General features: G+C 52.1%; 2 protein-coding genes across 6 annotated transcripts in view; both read right to left on the reverse strand.

The window, feature by feature from the left end:
* NFATC2IP (nuclear factor of activated T cells 2 interacting protein) overlaps nt 1-1,044 on the reverse strand; it is a 9,577-nt gene extending 8,533 nt beyond the window's left edge. Inside the window, exon 1 of the mRNA XM_029222258.1 lies at nt 664-1,044. Coding sequence (XP_029078091.1) covers nt 664-1,044 — 381 coding nt within the window. The remainder of the gene's footprint in view (nt 1-663) is intronic.
* Nucleotides 1,045-3,855: 2,811 nt separating this feature from the next.
* On the reverse strand, nt 3,856-14,323 carry CD19 (CD19 molecule). Of its 5 annotated transcripts, none has more exons than XM_029221354.1 (15): nt 14,189-14,323; nt 13,652-13,939; nt 13,125-13,328; nt 12,722-13,015; nt 11,577-11,687; nt 11,258-11,306; nt 10,846-10,934; nt 10,343-10,456; nt 10,116-10,220; nt 9,965-10,033; nt 9,801-9,860; nt 9,645-9,701; nt 8,973-9,065; nt 8,768-8,870; nt 3,856-4,174 (listed from the first exon to the last, which is right to left on the reverse strand). In XM_029221354.1, the coding sequence occupies exons 1-14, from the start codon at nt 14,277-14,279 to the stop codon at nt 8,782-8,784; spliced, it is 1,713 nt and encodes a 570-aa protein (XP_029077187.1). In that variant the 5' UTR covers nt 14,280-14,323; the 3' UTR covers nt 3,856-4,174; nt 8,768-8,781. The 5 variants fall into 5 exon arrangements, with proteins under 5 accessions (XP_029077187.1, XP_029077190.1, XP_029077188.1 ...); XM_029221357.1 differs by lacking the exon at nt 3,856-4,174 and adding an exon at nt 5,106-8,657 and having other exon boundaries at nt 9,801-9,857; nt 11,577-11,684; XM_029221355.1 differs by lacking the exon at nt 3,856-4,174 and adding an exon at nt 5,106-8,657 and having other exon boundaries at nt 11,577-11,684.
* Nucleotides 14,324-15,813: the final 1,490 nt, after the last annotated feature.

The raw sequence follows: 15,813 nt of genomic DNA on the forward strand, positions 1-15,813 counted from the left end.
AAAAAAAAAAAAAAAAAAAAAAAAAAAAAAAAAAAAAGAATGTGTATACATACATGTATAACTGAATCACTTTGCTATACAGCAGAAATTAACACAACATTGTAAAGCAACTACACTTCAATTTAAAAAAATGAGTACTCTGACTCCGACACCCCTTTCCCTAATGCACTGTAAGGATGCAAGCTGAGCTCCCCTTTTTTACGAAGCTGCTAGCCATCCTGCTATCTTAGAATCCTTGGGAATCTCAGCCCCCTAGCTCACCCTACCACGTGGGGACTTCAGCCTCCTGGAGCCCCCAGTTCTCTCTGAACTTCCATGGACCCCAGTCCCCATCTTCCTGGATCTTTAGCAATGGGCCCCAACCTTAAAACCCAATATGCCCCAAATCCCAGCCCTAGGAGCCTCAACTCTTCTCTGAACCATCAGGGATCCCAAACCCTTAGGCTCTCTATACCCCCGACACTCCAGCTCCTGGGAATCCCAAACTCCCAGCACACTCCAAACCCCTTCACCTCCCCAATTTACAGAAACCCCAGGAACCCTGCCCCCAAGGCTCCTAGCCCCTGCTTCCGTTTAGTCTCCCAAGACCAATCCTAGAACCCTACCCTCAACATTTCTAAACCCAGCCCTTCCGCGCTAGCCCTCTCGGGGACCCGCGTGCACCTTCTCGGAGTACACTGGAACCGCCGGTGCCTCCTCGGGATCCAGCAGCAACCGCCGCCGCCGCCTGACCAAGACCCGAGGGGTTTCAGCCGGCCGTGCGTCCGCCCCTTCGCTGTCACTGTCGCTGTCGCCCCGGGGCGCGGCCGGCACGGTGGGTTCCGGGAGCGGGACCTCGGCCGGGTCCGCAGCGCCCCGCGCCGTTGCGACCTCCAAGACATCCTCATCGCTGTCGCTGACCAAGTCCACAAGCACCGAGTCCAGGGTGCGCCGGGCTGGCGATCGTTGAGCGCCAGGACGCCGGCCACTGCCGGATTCCCGAGCCCCTCGGCCGACACCGCCGCCGCTGGGCCGCCGGCCCTTTTTCCTCACCGGCTCCGCCATGGCACACACCCGGCTGCCACAGTCGCCCGCCTCTAGCCAACTCGCCTGGCCCCCTCCAGCGGCTTCCGCCCTTCATTGGGTGAACTGCCTGCTAGTCAGCACCTCTCCCCGCCCACACCCTCTGGATCCACCTCTCCGCCTTTTCACTGGTCGCTGCACCCGCCCATCACACATTCACCACTGAAACCAAGGCGCCAAAGATTCCAATCAGCCTCGGCGCAATCGGCGTAGGTTTCGACTCGTCCCGGCTCACCCATTGGCCTGACCATCCTTCTACAAGCCCCGCCCACTGAAGAGAGTCTTTTTCCTGGTTGGTGGAGGAGCGGGGCATCCTGGGAATTGTAGTCTGCAAGCCCTCAGGCTAGAGTGGAAGGAGTCCGGCTGGGAATTGCTTTTAGAAACCGCAGACCTCACGGGTATCCCGTTTATTCTTTCCCCCAACCGCTTGGTGGGCTGAGTAATTCCGCTCGACGCCGACCCCTCGCACACGACCCCTCCTCACGTACAGAATCCGCACAATACGACCCTGAACCAACACTTCAATACCGCGCAACTCTCCGCATAACCTTCGACAGCATACATACCTTCCCTCACACTGGAGGTCCCGACAGACACTTTTCACGGGCAAAGTCAACCCAACATACACTCTTGCAACACCCTCCCACAACGTACACCTAAGCACAACCCGCCTCAATAACACCTGGAAGGGCAAATACAAGTGAAAAGTAAGAGGCTTAATTCTCCCTGTTGAAAATAAGGGACGTGACTTCTCCCCCTTCTCCCTTTTCTTTCAGAATTTCTTTCTTGGAACTTTTCAAAATGTATGTAAATCTTTGTAATGGCTAACTAAGCCTCTTGCCAGTCTCATAACTCAGAACTCCAGGACCTGGGAGACATTTTCTTTTTAATTTTAGTTGATTTACAATGTTGTGTTTCTCGTGTACAGCAAAGTGCTTCAGTTTTCTATATATTTTCTTTCTCAGATTCTTTTCCATTATAGTTTATTACAAGATATTGAATATAGTTCCCTGTGCTATGCAATAGGACCTTGTTGTTTATCTATTTTATATTTAGTAGTTTGTATCTGCTAATCCCAAACTCCTAATGTATTCCACCCCCCACCCCACTCCCTTTCCCCTTTGGTAACCATAAGTTTGTTTTCTATGTCTGTGAGTCTGTTCCTCTTTTGTAAATAAGTTCTGGAGCCATCTTTTTGAAATGCAAGCATCAGGGGAAATAGCTCCCAATCTCCCCATCTCCCAGCTCCAGCGGGAGAATAACAGCCTAACTTCATGGAGGCTCTGCTGCAATATACAAAACCACCTCCCATCAAAAATACTGTAAAGCAACTACACTCCAATAAAAATTTTTTAAAAAAAGAAAAGAAACGAAACTAGATAAATCAGACTCTAGAAAAAAAAAAAGATGTCATAAGTTTGTCTTGCCCTTGGATAAAAGCCAATCACCATGATAAAGTTAGGATGATCTACGTGTGCCTAAAGGTAGTGTCAAGTCTTCTTACTTGAGGCCTAGTCATTGTTTATCTTGAAAACAAGATATGGGTTTTGAAAACTTATCTTGAAAACAGGATAATGGGTGGTACCTGCTTGGCTATATAAAATGGTGAGATTTCTTTCTGCTTTTGCAATCCATCTGGCATTCTGTTTAATGCTTATTCAATAATAAAACTGTTTTCTCAAACGTATGGACACCAAGGGGGGAAAGTGGCGGTGGAGGGTGGTGGTGGGGTGGGGTGGTGGTGGGGTGGGGTGGCGGTGGGATGCAGTGGGAGATTGGGATTGACACATATACATTAATATGTATAAAATAGATAACTAATAAGAACGTGCTGTATAAAAAATAAATAAAATTCAAATATTCAAAAAAATAATAATAAAACTGTTTTCTGTCTCTACTACCTCTGTGTAGAGGTTTTCTGGGTGGGAAGAAGGTTTTGTTTTTTCATTTTATTTCCCCAACACACCCACCAACGACATTGCATACCTCAGAGGCTACATATCCTCCACACACCTACTGTATCCACAACTCCTGTACAACATGCACCCCAACGCAGCACAGATGTAACCGATCAGGACCCTATGGGGCCTTCCTGGGACAGGCCCTCCCCCCATATCTTCTGCTTTAGCTCCTCTCTGAAGTATTGATACCTAGATAACAATATTTGATGCACACTTCCTAAGTTGTTTTACAGATGTGAAAACCCCCCACCAGGACTTGGGGCAGTGGTTAAGAATCTGCCTGCCAATGCAGGGGACACGGGTTCGAGCCCTGGTCTGGGAAGATCCCACATGCCGTGGAGCAACTAAGCCCGTGCGCCACAACTACTGAGCCTGCGCTCTAGAGGCCGCGAGCCACAACTACTGAGCCCACGCGCCTAGAGCCCTGCACCGCAACAGGAGAAGCCACAGCAATGAGAAGCCCACGCACCTCAACAAAGAGTAGCCCCTGCTCAGCCCCTGCTCGCTGCAACTAAAGAAAGCCCGTGTGCAGCAACGAAGACCCAACGCAGCCATAAATAAATAAATAAAATTTTAAAACTATGTTTTGCCCAAACCATTTGGGGAGCTCCAGGCTTTTTAGGGCAGGAGCCACCTGTCTCCTCGCAGGGCCTGAATAAACCTTTCTCTGCTCCAAACCTCGATGTTTTGGTTTGTTTGGCCTCACTGTGCATTGGGCACACGAACTTGCGTGCTAACACAGACACACCCCTCCTACACTTCACACCTCCCATATTGCCTCCAACTGCATGACCCCCGTTGGCCTTAGAAATAAAAGTCAGTTATTCTACCAGCAAGAATGGGTTTATTCAGGAATAGCAGAGGAATTGCAATTTGGGACAAGGAAGCTTTAGCGAAAGCCATAGGCAAGTCCAACAAAGAAGGTTATTTTATAGAGAAAAGGGAGGACATTGGGAGGGGTCGTTTTGAAGGAAAGTCCATTGGAGAAACGTGAAAGTTCAGGGTGATGATGGTTTCTCATTGCCTGAGTTGCTCGGGTAGTGGATTTCTTCTAGGAGATTTAATGTACATCTTTTCCTGTTGGGACCTGTAATTGATGATTCTTTCCTGTCCATGATTCTTCTGTTGGGGTCTTTAACTGACAGTTTTTCCTGTAATTGATGACAAGTGGTACAGCATGAAAGCTCCCCCTTCAGACTCCATTTTAGTGAGGTTTCCTTTTATTAATTTTCACTCCCCTGACACCTCACACTATACACGCCACACTATACTTCACACATAACATCCACACAGCATACACCCAATACCACCTGTCTCTCACACACTTAACGTTCACATAACTTGTACTTCACACATCCATCCAGTACAGCATCTTTTTTTTTTTACAAATTAATTAATTTATTTATCTATTTTTGGCTGTGTTGGGTTTTCATTGCTGCTCGCGGGCTTTCTCTAGTTGCGACGAGTGGAGGCTACTCTTCGTTGCAGTGCGCGGGCTTCTCCTTGCGGTGGCTTCTCTTGTTGCAGAGCACGGGCTCTAGGCGTCGGGCTTCAGTAGTTGTGGCTCATGGGCTCTAGAGCGCAGGCTCAGTAGTTGCAGTGCACAGGCTTAGTTGCTCTGTGGCATGTAGAATCTTCCCGGACCAGGGCTCAAAGCCGTGTTCCCTGCATTGGCAGGCAGATTCTTAACCACTGTGCCACCAGGGAAGTCCCAGTACAGCATCTTTTTTTTTTTTTTTTTTTTTTTTGGCTGCGTTGGGTCTTTGTTGCTGCACGCGGGATTTCTGTAGTTGCGGCGAGCGGGGGCTACTCCTTGTTGCAGTGCGCGGGCTTCTCATTGTGGTGGCTTCTCTTGTTGCGGAGCACGGGCTCTAGGCGCTCGGGCTTCAGTAGTTGTGGCACGCAGGCTCAGTAGTTGTGGCACACAGGCTTAGTTGCTCGCGGCATGTGGTATCTTCCCAGACCAGGGCTCAAACCCGTGTCCCCTGCATTGGCAGGCGGATTCTTCACCACTGCGCCACCAGGGAAGTTCCCCCAGTACAGCATCTTGATGACCACCCACATCCCATCCCATCCCCCTCCTCTGCTACACTGATATCCCCTAAACACACACCCCAACTCAGCCCACACCTCAAGTGCTCCAAGTAGACTCAGCCAAGGTCAAGACTGAAAGCACACAACCCCAGCAGGTGAGGCTGTTCCCCAAGGAACAAAGACTCTGGACCTGGCAGAGTGGACTCCAAGGACCTCCTAGCCCTGGGAACTCTTCATCCACTCTTTATAGTAAGGCTGGAAGCATAAGGATTACACCAAAAGCCCTTCTGCAGCCTTGGTCCCTACCTGGGAGGCCCCTGCAAACTAGGGGTGACCCTGAGGGCCTGAAACCTCTCTCAAGCCTCCTTCTCCCTAAATCTTGTTCAGGAACTATAAGTGATCCAGTCCCCGCCAAAGAAGCAGGTCATGGGGTGGGAATTTGTGAAGCTTTGGAGTGTGGCTTTCTTCTGAGCAGGTCCCTGCACTGGAGGAGTTCCTAATCCAAATATTCTGTGTGCCCTCTGGCTCCTGGGACACAGTAGGCCCTTAATAAATGCCAAATAATAATAATAGCTAATGTTCGAGTGCCTACTATGCTACTGTCATGTGCTTTACATCTCATTTAAGATTCACTAAGGTAGCTATCATTATTATCCCTATTCTACAGACCAGGAAACTGCAGCACAGAGAGTTTGAGTCACACAGCCAGAAAGGGTTGGAGCTGGGATTCAAACTCAGGTAGTCTAATTCCAGAGCACTGGGCTGGAGTTAGCACACCTCTGTTCCTCATCTTCTCCCAAGACTTCGCTGGGTAGCAGAGCTCACAGGAGTAGCTCCAGCCTCTGGCCCCTGAATCTCAGGACTTGGCACAGTCCTTCATTCACTCCTCCTTCCCCACTCATTTCCTGAGCTCCTGATCTTTGCCATCCCCTGGCTGGGTACCAGGGGCACAGAGAAGACCCAGACATGGATTCACCCTTGAGAAGGTAGGATGTTTTCACCAGGAGTGTCATGTTCAAATGATTCAGGCACAGGCAGGAGACCTACATGAATGAAGCAGACTGGGTGAAAGGCAATAGGGAATGGTGGGGACTTTGGCAATATGGAAAGCTTACATTAGCTGAAGGGTAAGGTCAGGTCAGGGTGTGAATCCTGAGCTAGATCTGGGATATTTATTATTGTTTTTTTTTTATTTTGTTTCTGCCACATGGACTGTGTCCAAGATGGAAGGCCAAGGAAATGCTGAAGGTTCATGTCCCATCCCCTGCATTCCAAACGTACACTATGCAAATATAACAAGAGGCATCGCTTTCCTTCTTTTCTTTTTCTTAATAGATACCTGAGCTCAAAAGCAGGACAGAATCTCCCTGGTTCTAGAAATAACGAAGGAAATCAAAGCTACAACATTGAGAGGGCAGCGCATGGGAACGCTGGGATCCCTAGGATTGGAGTTTTAATGTCCCCATGGGGACAGAGGTTAAGGCTGAGGCCCCAGGAAGAGCAGAGATGGAATCCAGAAATCTGGCTGCTGAAACTAAGCCCCATGTGCAAAGCTGGGAGCTGAGAAAGGACTGTCTCTCCTGGGCACAGAAGACAGAGGGGAAAACAATCCATCCACAGGCCTTGGGATGCAGTTTGGAAAAAGTCACGGCAGGAAATCAGAATCCCCAGAGTCACCAGAGTATGGGCTTGGAGTCAGACCAAACCCCTAGGGCAAAAGCCTGCTCTAAATAAAATGGTCAGAAACCTGTGTAGCCTGTAAGACTGTGGCAGAAGCCAAAGCAAGCTGGCCCCAGAAGATGTGAGTGAGGCAAAGGACTCCTGCAGGAGAAACACAAAGAAGTCAAAGAACTCTTCCATGGTGATGCACCATGGGAGGCTTCACCCATTGTACAGATGACGATAATCGCCTCCTCCCTAATGCTACTTTATAACTGGGAACACTGAGGGTCACTGAGCTTGAGTAAGTTGCCTAAAGTCAGCGAGCAACTGAAGTATTTAATTTCTCTGTGCCGCAGTCTTCTCAGCTCTAAGGTGATAATAATTTTAGCGTACCTTCCTCATAGAATTGTCATGAAGGTAAAATGGGCTGCTACTTGTAAAGCATTTATTAGAACAATGCCTGGCACATCATAATGGTGTTAATACAGTTAAAGTAAGTTTTAAAGGTTCAGAGATAAAGAAGAAATAGAGTCTCAAAAACAAACACAGGACATTATGAAGAAAGAACAGGTACATTAAGAAAAGGAATTCTAGGGCTTCCCTGGTGGCGCAGTGGTTGAGAATCCGCCTGCCGATGCAGGGGACACGGGTTCATGTCCCGGTCCAGGAGGATCCCACGTGCCGCGGAGTGGCTGGGCCCGTGAGCCATGGCCGCTGGGCCTGCGCGTCCGGAGCCTGTGCTCCACAACGGGAGAGGCCACAACAGTGAGAGGCCCGCGTACCGCAAAAAAGAAAGGAGTTCTAGAAATAAAAATATAGGTACTGAAAAAGTCTAGACCATCTTACAGAGAGCGTTGAAACTTCTGGAGCAGGAGAGGGACTAGGTTTCAGATGCCAGTCCTGGGTTTCAGAAGAGCACTGGAGCTGGGGAGACCAGGCAGAAGACACCAAGACTATCAATGGCTGAGTCCACCTTTGCCTGAGACAGGCAGGAATTTGGGAGTGGTAGAGCTTGCTACATAATGGGCCTGGAGACTTTTAGCTCTGAAGTCTTTGTGTTTGTGGTTTATATCATAGGCAGTTTACCAGGCAGTAGGCACCATGGCTAGAACAGCAGCCAGATTTCTGGATTCAGCTCTGTGAAGTGCTACTTGCACGACTTGGCCTCTCTAACCCTCAGTTTTCCATCTACACAACTGCACCTAGGAAGAGAGAGTGTCAAGAATGATATAGGGTCTGGAATTAGATGGCCAGAGTTCAAGTCCTGACCCCAACATTTAATAACTAGGTAAGTCTTGGGCATGTAATTTAGGGTCTCTGCCTCAGTCTCCTCATCTATGAAACAGGGTTGTTTGTGAAGATAAAACGAGCTAATATATATAAACATACACACGCTTAAAATATACATAAAATACTTTGATACAATCCTGGCACGTAACAGATGATTACTGCCTTCATTGATGTTAGAACATAGTAGATGCTCAATAAACGGCGGTGATGACTGCCAATTCCTGGATTGCTTCGTCTTCACTGGGCGCCACAAATACAACCGCTGAATGAGCAATGACTGAATGACTGGCTGGCGGGAATGGCAGGCAAGTGAGGGAGATGAGTGCAGGTCAATCCGCAGGTGGGAAAAGGCCCTGTGGTTCCGGAGATGCAGTTCTCCCTCCTCCGCTGGATTCAAGAGGGGATGGGAATACACGCATCCTCACCTTCCCTTCCCCTCCCACACAAGGGCACTATGTCACAGGATTGGAAGAGCTCACTGAGTTTATTTGGGGAGTGCAAAGGGGGCCGAAGTTTCGCTTGTGTACACTGTGTGTGTACACAGATACACGCGTCCTGAGTAACACTGCTCCAGAGGCTGGCGCCATCTGCTGGGGTCCCCAGATTTCAGAGTCAGGTGTGGATCTCAGGGGCCTGAGGAGGCCCATGCTATGCAGAAGAAAGGGTAATGGGGAGCAGTCCAGGAGCCAGCACCCCACTTCCATCCCTATTCATCTCCCTCCTTCTTTCCCATCCTTGGAGGGCAGTTCCCAGCTCACCTGAAGGGAATCACCTAGTTGCTCCAGGTGCCCATGTGACCCCCTCCTCCCCATGCTGGTTCTGGTCCATCGGGATTATCCATATTCTCATAAGAGTCTGCATCTGGTCAGGACCAGGAAGGAGTAAGATATAAGTGGAGCTGAAAGTCAACTGGGAGGGAGGAAGCCTCAGAGGACAATGGGAGACAGCGGGAGAAGCACCCACCTTCTTCATGACTGGGACCAGGCTGGGCTTGAACAAAGCGGAGCTGGGGGACTGCATACAGGATCCCTCTCATATCCTCATAGGACTGGGACCCTGCTTGGCCAGGGGATGGAGAGTTGGAAGCCTGGGAGCCATGCTGGGGGCTTGGGGAAGGGAAGTGCAGCCTAAGATACTGAGGGAGTCTTAGGGGCAGAGGAAAGTGGAAGGCTTGAACAATATTGTACTAGGAAGGAGTGACAGGGTTAGCATCAGGTTCTGGGCCCTTGTTTGTTGTAGGGTTTGATCACGTGTGGTTAGATTATGGTCGTGGTCAGAGAAAAAGTGAAGAACGGAATTGGAAGGAGTCAAAGTCAGAGTTGTGAGGAGGTTGTAGAGAGAGCTCGGGTCAAAGGTGAGGCCTGCATTGTGGCTGAGGTGAGCTGGAGGTCAAAGTCCAGGCTGGAACTGGATTGGGGTTGAGGCTGATGTTGATGATGAGGGATGGGGTGAATACTGGGCGTCAGTGGTGGGCATTGGGGTCAGTGTTGAGGTTAGAGTTAGGAGTCAAATCTAAGGTCAGGATTGGGCTTGGGTTTGGGGTCAGAACCAAGGTCAAGGTCGGGCCTGACATTAGAGCCGAGGCCACATCAACCCAATCTGGACAAAGACAGGCAGGTCCCAAGCACTTCTCACCAAGGGAGGTTGCCTCCCTGCTGGGGTCCCAGGCTGACCCGTGGGGGCTCAGGAAGTCTGGAGGAGGAAGAGGGAAGTCACTCCCGGCCTTCGCGTCACACACACCACCACCACCACCCATCCACCCCGCAGGAATGTGACCATCCTCACACACACCTGTTGTCCTGGCAACTGGCTGGGCCAGTTCTTCATCCTCATTCTCGTAAGATTCAGCTGCTGCCAAAAAAAGAGAACTCCAGGGACCACTCCGGCCCTGTAGGGGATCCACAGCCCTGTGGGTTCTCCCAAGTCTATGAGGCCCCACGAGTACCCCAGATTACCGTTGGAGAAGGAGTCTTCATCCTCAGGACCCAAGACCCCTTCCTCAGGGTTCTCATAGCCGCTGCCATCTGGTGGAGAAGGAGGGGGATCCAGGGAGGGCCCACAGCCCACCCCAGCTGAGAAGGTGAGGATGAGGGAGGGCAGTCTTACCCTGGGAGAGCTGGTCCTGCCCAAGGTTGGAGTCGTTCTCGTAGAACTCGGAGCCCTCCTCACTGTCCGGCTCCTCATAGGCCTCCCCTTCCTCTTCTTCTGGGCCTGGGGTTTGGGGATGGGGGTGGGAACCGGGTCACGGGCCCCCTCCTCCAGGCCCCAGTCCACTATTCCTGCCACAGACCGCTCCAACACCTCCCATGTGAGTAACCATCCCCCTCAATCACCGGTCCCTGGTGGGCTCCGGGACTCCGAGGCTCTGGCCTCCTGGGCGTCGCTGCGCGGATTTCCGTAGGGCGGCACGGTGGCTCCCAGGCCCGTAGCCCACCGCAGGGCGCGTCCTGGCGGGTGAGAGGAGATGGGGGCGGTCAGGGCTACGGGCAGAGGATGCTTCAGGGCCTGCTGGAGGACTCCGGGTCTAGGTACCCAGCCTTGAGCCAGCAGGGCGGGATCTAAATCTAGAGGCGTGGCCTGAAGTCTCGGGCGAGGTTCTGGGGTCAGAACCGGACTTCAGGTGCCGAGTCTGGGGGGGCGAGGATACGAGTTCTGGGGGCGGGCCTTGGTCCTGGGGGCGGGGCTAAAGCCTGGGCGGGACTCCGCACCATAGGGCGGGCTCTTTTCTGAAGGCGGAGCTCCGAGCTCGGGAAGGCTAGGAGCTCAGGGGTCTAGAAGGATGAGGAAAGTGGGTGGGGCTCTAGCTCTGGGTCAGGGACCTGGCGGCGCCTCCTACCCGTGCCTGAGTGGGGAGTGGAGAGGGAGAGCATGTTCCCGTACTGGCTCTGGGCCCCGTTTCCCGGGGGAGGCGTCACTTTGAAGAACCTGGCGGAGGAAGGGGAATTGCACTGTGAGGCCAGGCCTGGAGGGGACTGGAGGGGACGCTCAAGATTCAGGCTAGACCCTCAGAGGTTAAAATGTGGTCACTTGTTATGAGCACCTCTGTTCTGCCACAGCCTACAGAGGGGTCTGCGCTCACTCGAAGGAGGACTTCACAGAGGAGGTAGCTTTGGTGCTGGGCTTTGAAGGTTGGGCAGTATTTCAACCATAGAGATGGAGAAAAAACACCCTGAGCAGAGGAAACAGCAAGTGCAAAGCATAAGGTGAAAGTGCAGGAGTGGGAGCCTGGAGGGCACTGGCATCATTACCTTCTAGTGGGATCTGTCATTCGCTTTCTTTTCCTCCTCAGGATCAGGGCTGGGGGGAGTTAAGGGGAATGATCAGAGGAGGGACTCAAGAGTGAAGATATGGGGGATGCTGGGGAAGTCACTTGGAGGAGATGGGATTTCAAATTCCAAAGAGCTCGGGTAGTTTGGGGGAGGGGGTAGAAAAGGAGTGGGGGCAGGATTCTGAGGTCTGTGGGGGAGGTGTGGGAGGAGAAACAGATGGTTGTCAGACTGGCCAGTGTGGCCTCTCCTGAGGAGGGAGGGGTAAGTTTGGGAAGACCAGCTGGGGGACATGACTCACCTCTTCGAAGATGAAGAAAGCCCACCAGGGAAGCCAGGCAGAAGATCAGATAAACTAAAGTCACAACAGGGACTATCCAGCCACCAGTCTCCAGTAGCCAATGCCATACTGCTAGGGGGAAGGAGCTATGAGATGAAGACCCCGGGCTGGCATCTTGCTGTCCAGCCTCAATACCTCAAAGGGCCATAAGTCTGGGGGGCCGGGGCAAGACACAGATCCTCAACGTCCCAAGCTACAGGGAGGGCTCGCCTCCCTCCCTCTGAGGACCCGGAGCCTGGCACGGGGCCTGGAGTGGCATCTGTTAAGCAAACCATGAACAAACTATGACTATAGTCAGACACAATGTTAGGATTAAGGGGAGCATAATTATCAGCTTCCTGCTGCAGTTAAGGACAGCCATGGTCAACGTAAAGGGCAAAGTCAAGTTCACAAGGTTAGAGGTGAGATGCGGCAATGTGCTGCTGAGGTCGAGTTTGGAGGGAAAGTTCAGGATGAGTTTGAGAACTGTGGTTGCAGTAGCATGGTAGGATTGAAAGAAGGGAGACAGAATGGGCAGAACATTATGGCCAGTTTGGTGGACAGGTGAGGAAAAGGAAGGATGCCCAGGTTGCTGGCTTGGGCACATGGGCAGGTGGTAGTGTCCTTCACTTCTAGGGCCACCTAGAAGACTGTGCTTGAGGAAGATATCGAGTTTGATTTTGTACACGTTGAGCCTGCAATGTCCATGGACATCAAATGGCAATGCCACGAGTTGGCTGGGTGTGGGGTGTATGGAGCTGAGTCACCAAGGCATGGTGGCCTACGGAGCCATGGGAGTAAAGGAGGTCAAACAAGAAGAGTGTGTAATCAAGGGTGAGAAAGTGTAGACAGGGATAAGAAGAGGGCTCAAGGCTCCAACAGTGAGGAATGAGGGAGGAAGGAAGCCTCTCCCAAAGTTGATGGGAAGAAACAACCAGTAGTAAAAGACCCAGAAAAGTAGTGTCTTGGAAGCAAGGGAGGAAAAAGTTGGGGTCAGTGTTCAGTGTAGAGGTTGGGGCTCGGGATGAGGCTGCTACTAGCCCTCAGGTTGGGGAACCAAGGTTGCCGGGCTTCCGGTTCTTCCCAGTAGCCCCACTCAGATGCCCCACAATTGGGAGAAACTCTACCTGACTGGGCAGTGACCTTCAGCTGCATCTGGGTGGTCACGTTGCCATGGTTACAGTGATAGATGCCAGCATCTTGAGCTGTGGTCTCGGGCAGCAACAGAACAGCCTTTCCCCCGAGGGTGCCCATGACCCACATCTCTCTGAGTTGGGCATCCTCACTCAGGTTTAGGCTCAGCAATTTGGTCCTAGGCTTCTTGGGATGCACACGGATCCAGGAGATGGGGCCTCTGGCCAGTGAGGTACGGGATGCCCCACAGGACAGCGAGAGTGTGGAGCCAGGGGCCACCGTGAGGTCTGGGGCAAGGAGAGCCAAGGCTAGGGAAGTGTAGTCCTTGGGGTCTCCTCCCCTGCACACCATCCAGTTCCCATCCCCCCACTTCCTGGCATCTCCCCAGCACCTTACCATGGTTGTTGCTCTGGTTCAAAGTGCCGTTAGGTGGGGCACAGGCAGAGTCTGTGTGTAAGGTCTCAGGGCCGTTCTTGGCCCACACATAGAGCTGGGACCTTGTGGGGTGACCAGAAGAGGGCCTGGGGCCCCCTGAGGACCTGTTCCCCAGGCCACAGCTTGGGTCATTTAGGTCTGAAGCATTCCACCGGAACAGTTCTCCTGGGAAGATACCCAGAACCAGATACAGAGACATCTAGGAGAGGCAGAGAGATACAGAGACCCAGAAAGGCAGAGGCAAAGACCCAGAGAGAGACAGAGAAACGGCGACTCAGAGAAAAGAGTGAAAGACAAATACAGAGCAGCGCAGTGCTGACGTCACGAAGCCACAGCAGTTTTTAGAAGCCACCTAAAACTGGCTCCCAGCTTGTCCCTCGGACCCTCCAGCCCCTCCCTCCAGATCCATTTCAGCTGCTGGACCTCCTCCATCTATGGTGGGCCTCCCTCTTCTCATCCAGCCCTCCCTGCCCCAGCCCGGACCTCACCGCTGCCCTTCACGCTGACCGTCCAGCCAGGCTGCCAGCCTTGCTCAGAAAAGGGGCCTCGCTGGCACAGGTAGAAGCCCCCCATCTGGTCGGAGACATTGAAGATGAGCAGCAAGGTTCCCTGGGGCTCCTTCAGGGTGCCCAGGGGCCCCACATGGATGCCCAGGCCTGGTAACCCTAGGTTCAGCTCTAAGAAGGGTGTTGATTGGGAGCCCCGAAACCAGGCCAGTTGCTCAGGGGGACCATCTGAGAGACCTTCAAGGCATGGCAGCACGGCATTGCCTCCCTCTGTGGAGAGAGAGGAGGATGGGGGTGGGGAGTGAGGAGCCCCTAGCCCCCTTCACTCCTCACACTGGGTTATAAAGCCAACGACCCCACCAGCTGGGAGTGGAAGAGTCCTCAGAGTCCTTGCAGTCGTCCCCTGAATTTTACAAGTAACAAAATGGAGGCTCAGAGAGGGTAAGTGACTTGGCCAAGGGCACCCAACCGGAACCCAGGTTTCCAGCCCTTCCATCCACCTCTGCCCTCCGGACATACCTTTAGCCTCCAGTAGGTGTGTTTCCTGGGGCCTGACTCCCATGGGGGTAAGGAACAGGTGGAGGAAGAAGAGGAGGAGAGGAGGTGGCATGGTGGCCAGACTCCCCGGGGCACCCAGCTTCGCCGCGCGGGGGATGCTGGGGCAGGCGGGGACCTGGTGGGCACTGAACCATGGGCGTCTGTGGGGGAGGACGGGCAGTCCCCCCGGAGAGGAAGGGGTGGTCATGCCTCAGGCCCTTTCTCCATGCACCCCTCCAGAGCCACAAAACTTGCCTCCTCCCTGCTACCGTGTTTTATTTTCATCACAGCGCTTACCACCATGTGAGATGATCTTATTTGCGTGTCTCCTTTCTTGATGGATTTCTGTTTCCCCACTAGAAAGCCCCTTGTGGCAGAGACTTTGTCCTGTTCACAACTGTACACACAGTGCCCCGGAACAGTGCTTGGCACGTTACTGTGTAGGCGCCCAAGGAATATTTGTTGAATGAGTGGGTCCAGGCTCTCTCCTTCTCCCCCTCCTCCCTCCTTCAACCTCAGGCTCTTAGTTCATTTCCCTTCACACACACACCCCCTTCATTCATTCAACCAACGTCTCTTGGGTCTTTCTCCACCTCCGTACAAGCAGCCCATCACACATACGCTGGGATCTGGCAGACCTGAGTGTGAATCCTCCACCTCCGCCACTTGGCTAAATGTCTTCATCTTTCTAAGCCTTAGTTTCTTTCTCTGTAAACTGGGGATAATAACCGTAGTCTCAAAATATTGTTTGTGCTTTCAGGTCCCTGGGGCCCGGATGACACCTCCACACTGTGGCAGTGTATGGCCTGTTCTTAATTGCTGCTAATTCGATGATGACCCCTGTCCCCTTTTCCCCAAAGCATCAGCTGGGCCAGAGTGACGTGTTACAGATGAGTGAAAGAGGAGTCCCTGCTTCCCTCAGAGATAAAGGGAGCCGAGCTGCAGTGCTGCATTGGGCTTCTCGGCCTCCAAGATCTCCTCCCACTTCCAGAATCCAGACATAACTTTGCATGTTCCCCTTCCCGGGAGAAAACCAACTGTCAGAAAGGGAGACACATTGCCCCCTCGCCCTTCTTCACCTGAGATGGATCCTGGCTTTTCCTCATCCTGCTCTACAGTGCCCGGTAGACAAGTGCTATGTCGAATACAGACCTTGTTAAGACTTGTCCTGTAGCTTGGTATTACAGATGTGCTATTAGTGCAGTAAGGTGAAGGCTGTCTGCCCAGAGAAATTCATAATTTATATAAGAAAATAAATTTCATAAATTAAAAAATGTATATATATTGTTTGTGGAGATTAAACAGGATGATATACATACGGCACTTGTAGCTGGGCACAGCACATAGCAAGCGCTCTCAGTTCGTGAGAGACAGTGTCCATTAATAGCTAAGGATTCAAGCCATTCTGCTACTGGGGCTCCTTTGCAGCGGTACTGAGGAATGACTGAAGCTTAATGCCCCTTCGTCTCCCAGTTCTTCCCCAGGAAGCCCCTGCTTCAGTTATGGAAGGAACCCATTTAGAAGTGGGAAAATTGAGCCCCCCCCCCACACACAAAGGCAAGGTGTTGCCTGAGATCACACATTGGGCTGGTGGTACAACTGGGCAC

The sequence above is a fragment of the Monodon monoceros genome, unplaced genomic scaffold, assembly GCF_005190385.1.
Source record: "Monodon monoceros isolate NGI ecotype Baffin Bay Population unplaced genomic scaffold, NGI_Narwhal_1 Super_Scaffold_13, whole genome shotgun sequence".
In the NCBI taxonomy this organism is placed as follows: domain Eukaryota; kingdom Metazoa; phylum Chordata; class Mammalia; order Artiodactyla; family Monodontidae; genus Monodon; species Monodon monoceros.

Excerpts from the sequence above, each read along its gene's own strand:
- CD19 (XM_029221354.1), bottom strand. The coding sequence starts at position 14,279 with ATGCCACCTCCTCTCCTCCTCTTCTTCCTCCACCTGTTCCTTACCCCC. Across the intron at positions 13,940-14,188 it reads ACACCTACTGGAGGCTAAAG|AGGGAGGCAATGCCGTGCTG; the intron begins GTATGTCCGGAG and ends CTCTCTCCACAG. Across the intron at positions 10,457-10,845 it reads CACTCCCCACTCAGGCACGG|GACGCGCCCTGCGGTGGGCT; the intron begins GTAGGAGGCGCC and ends CTCACCCGCCAG.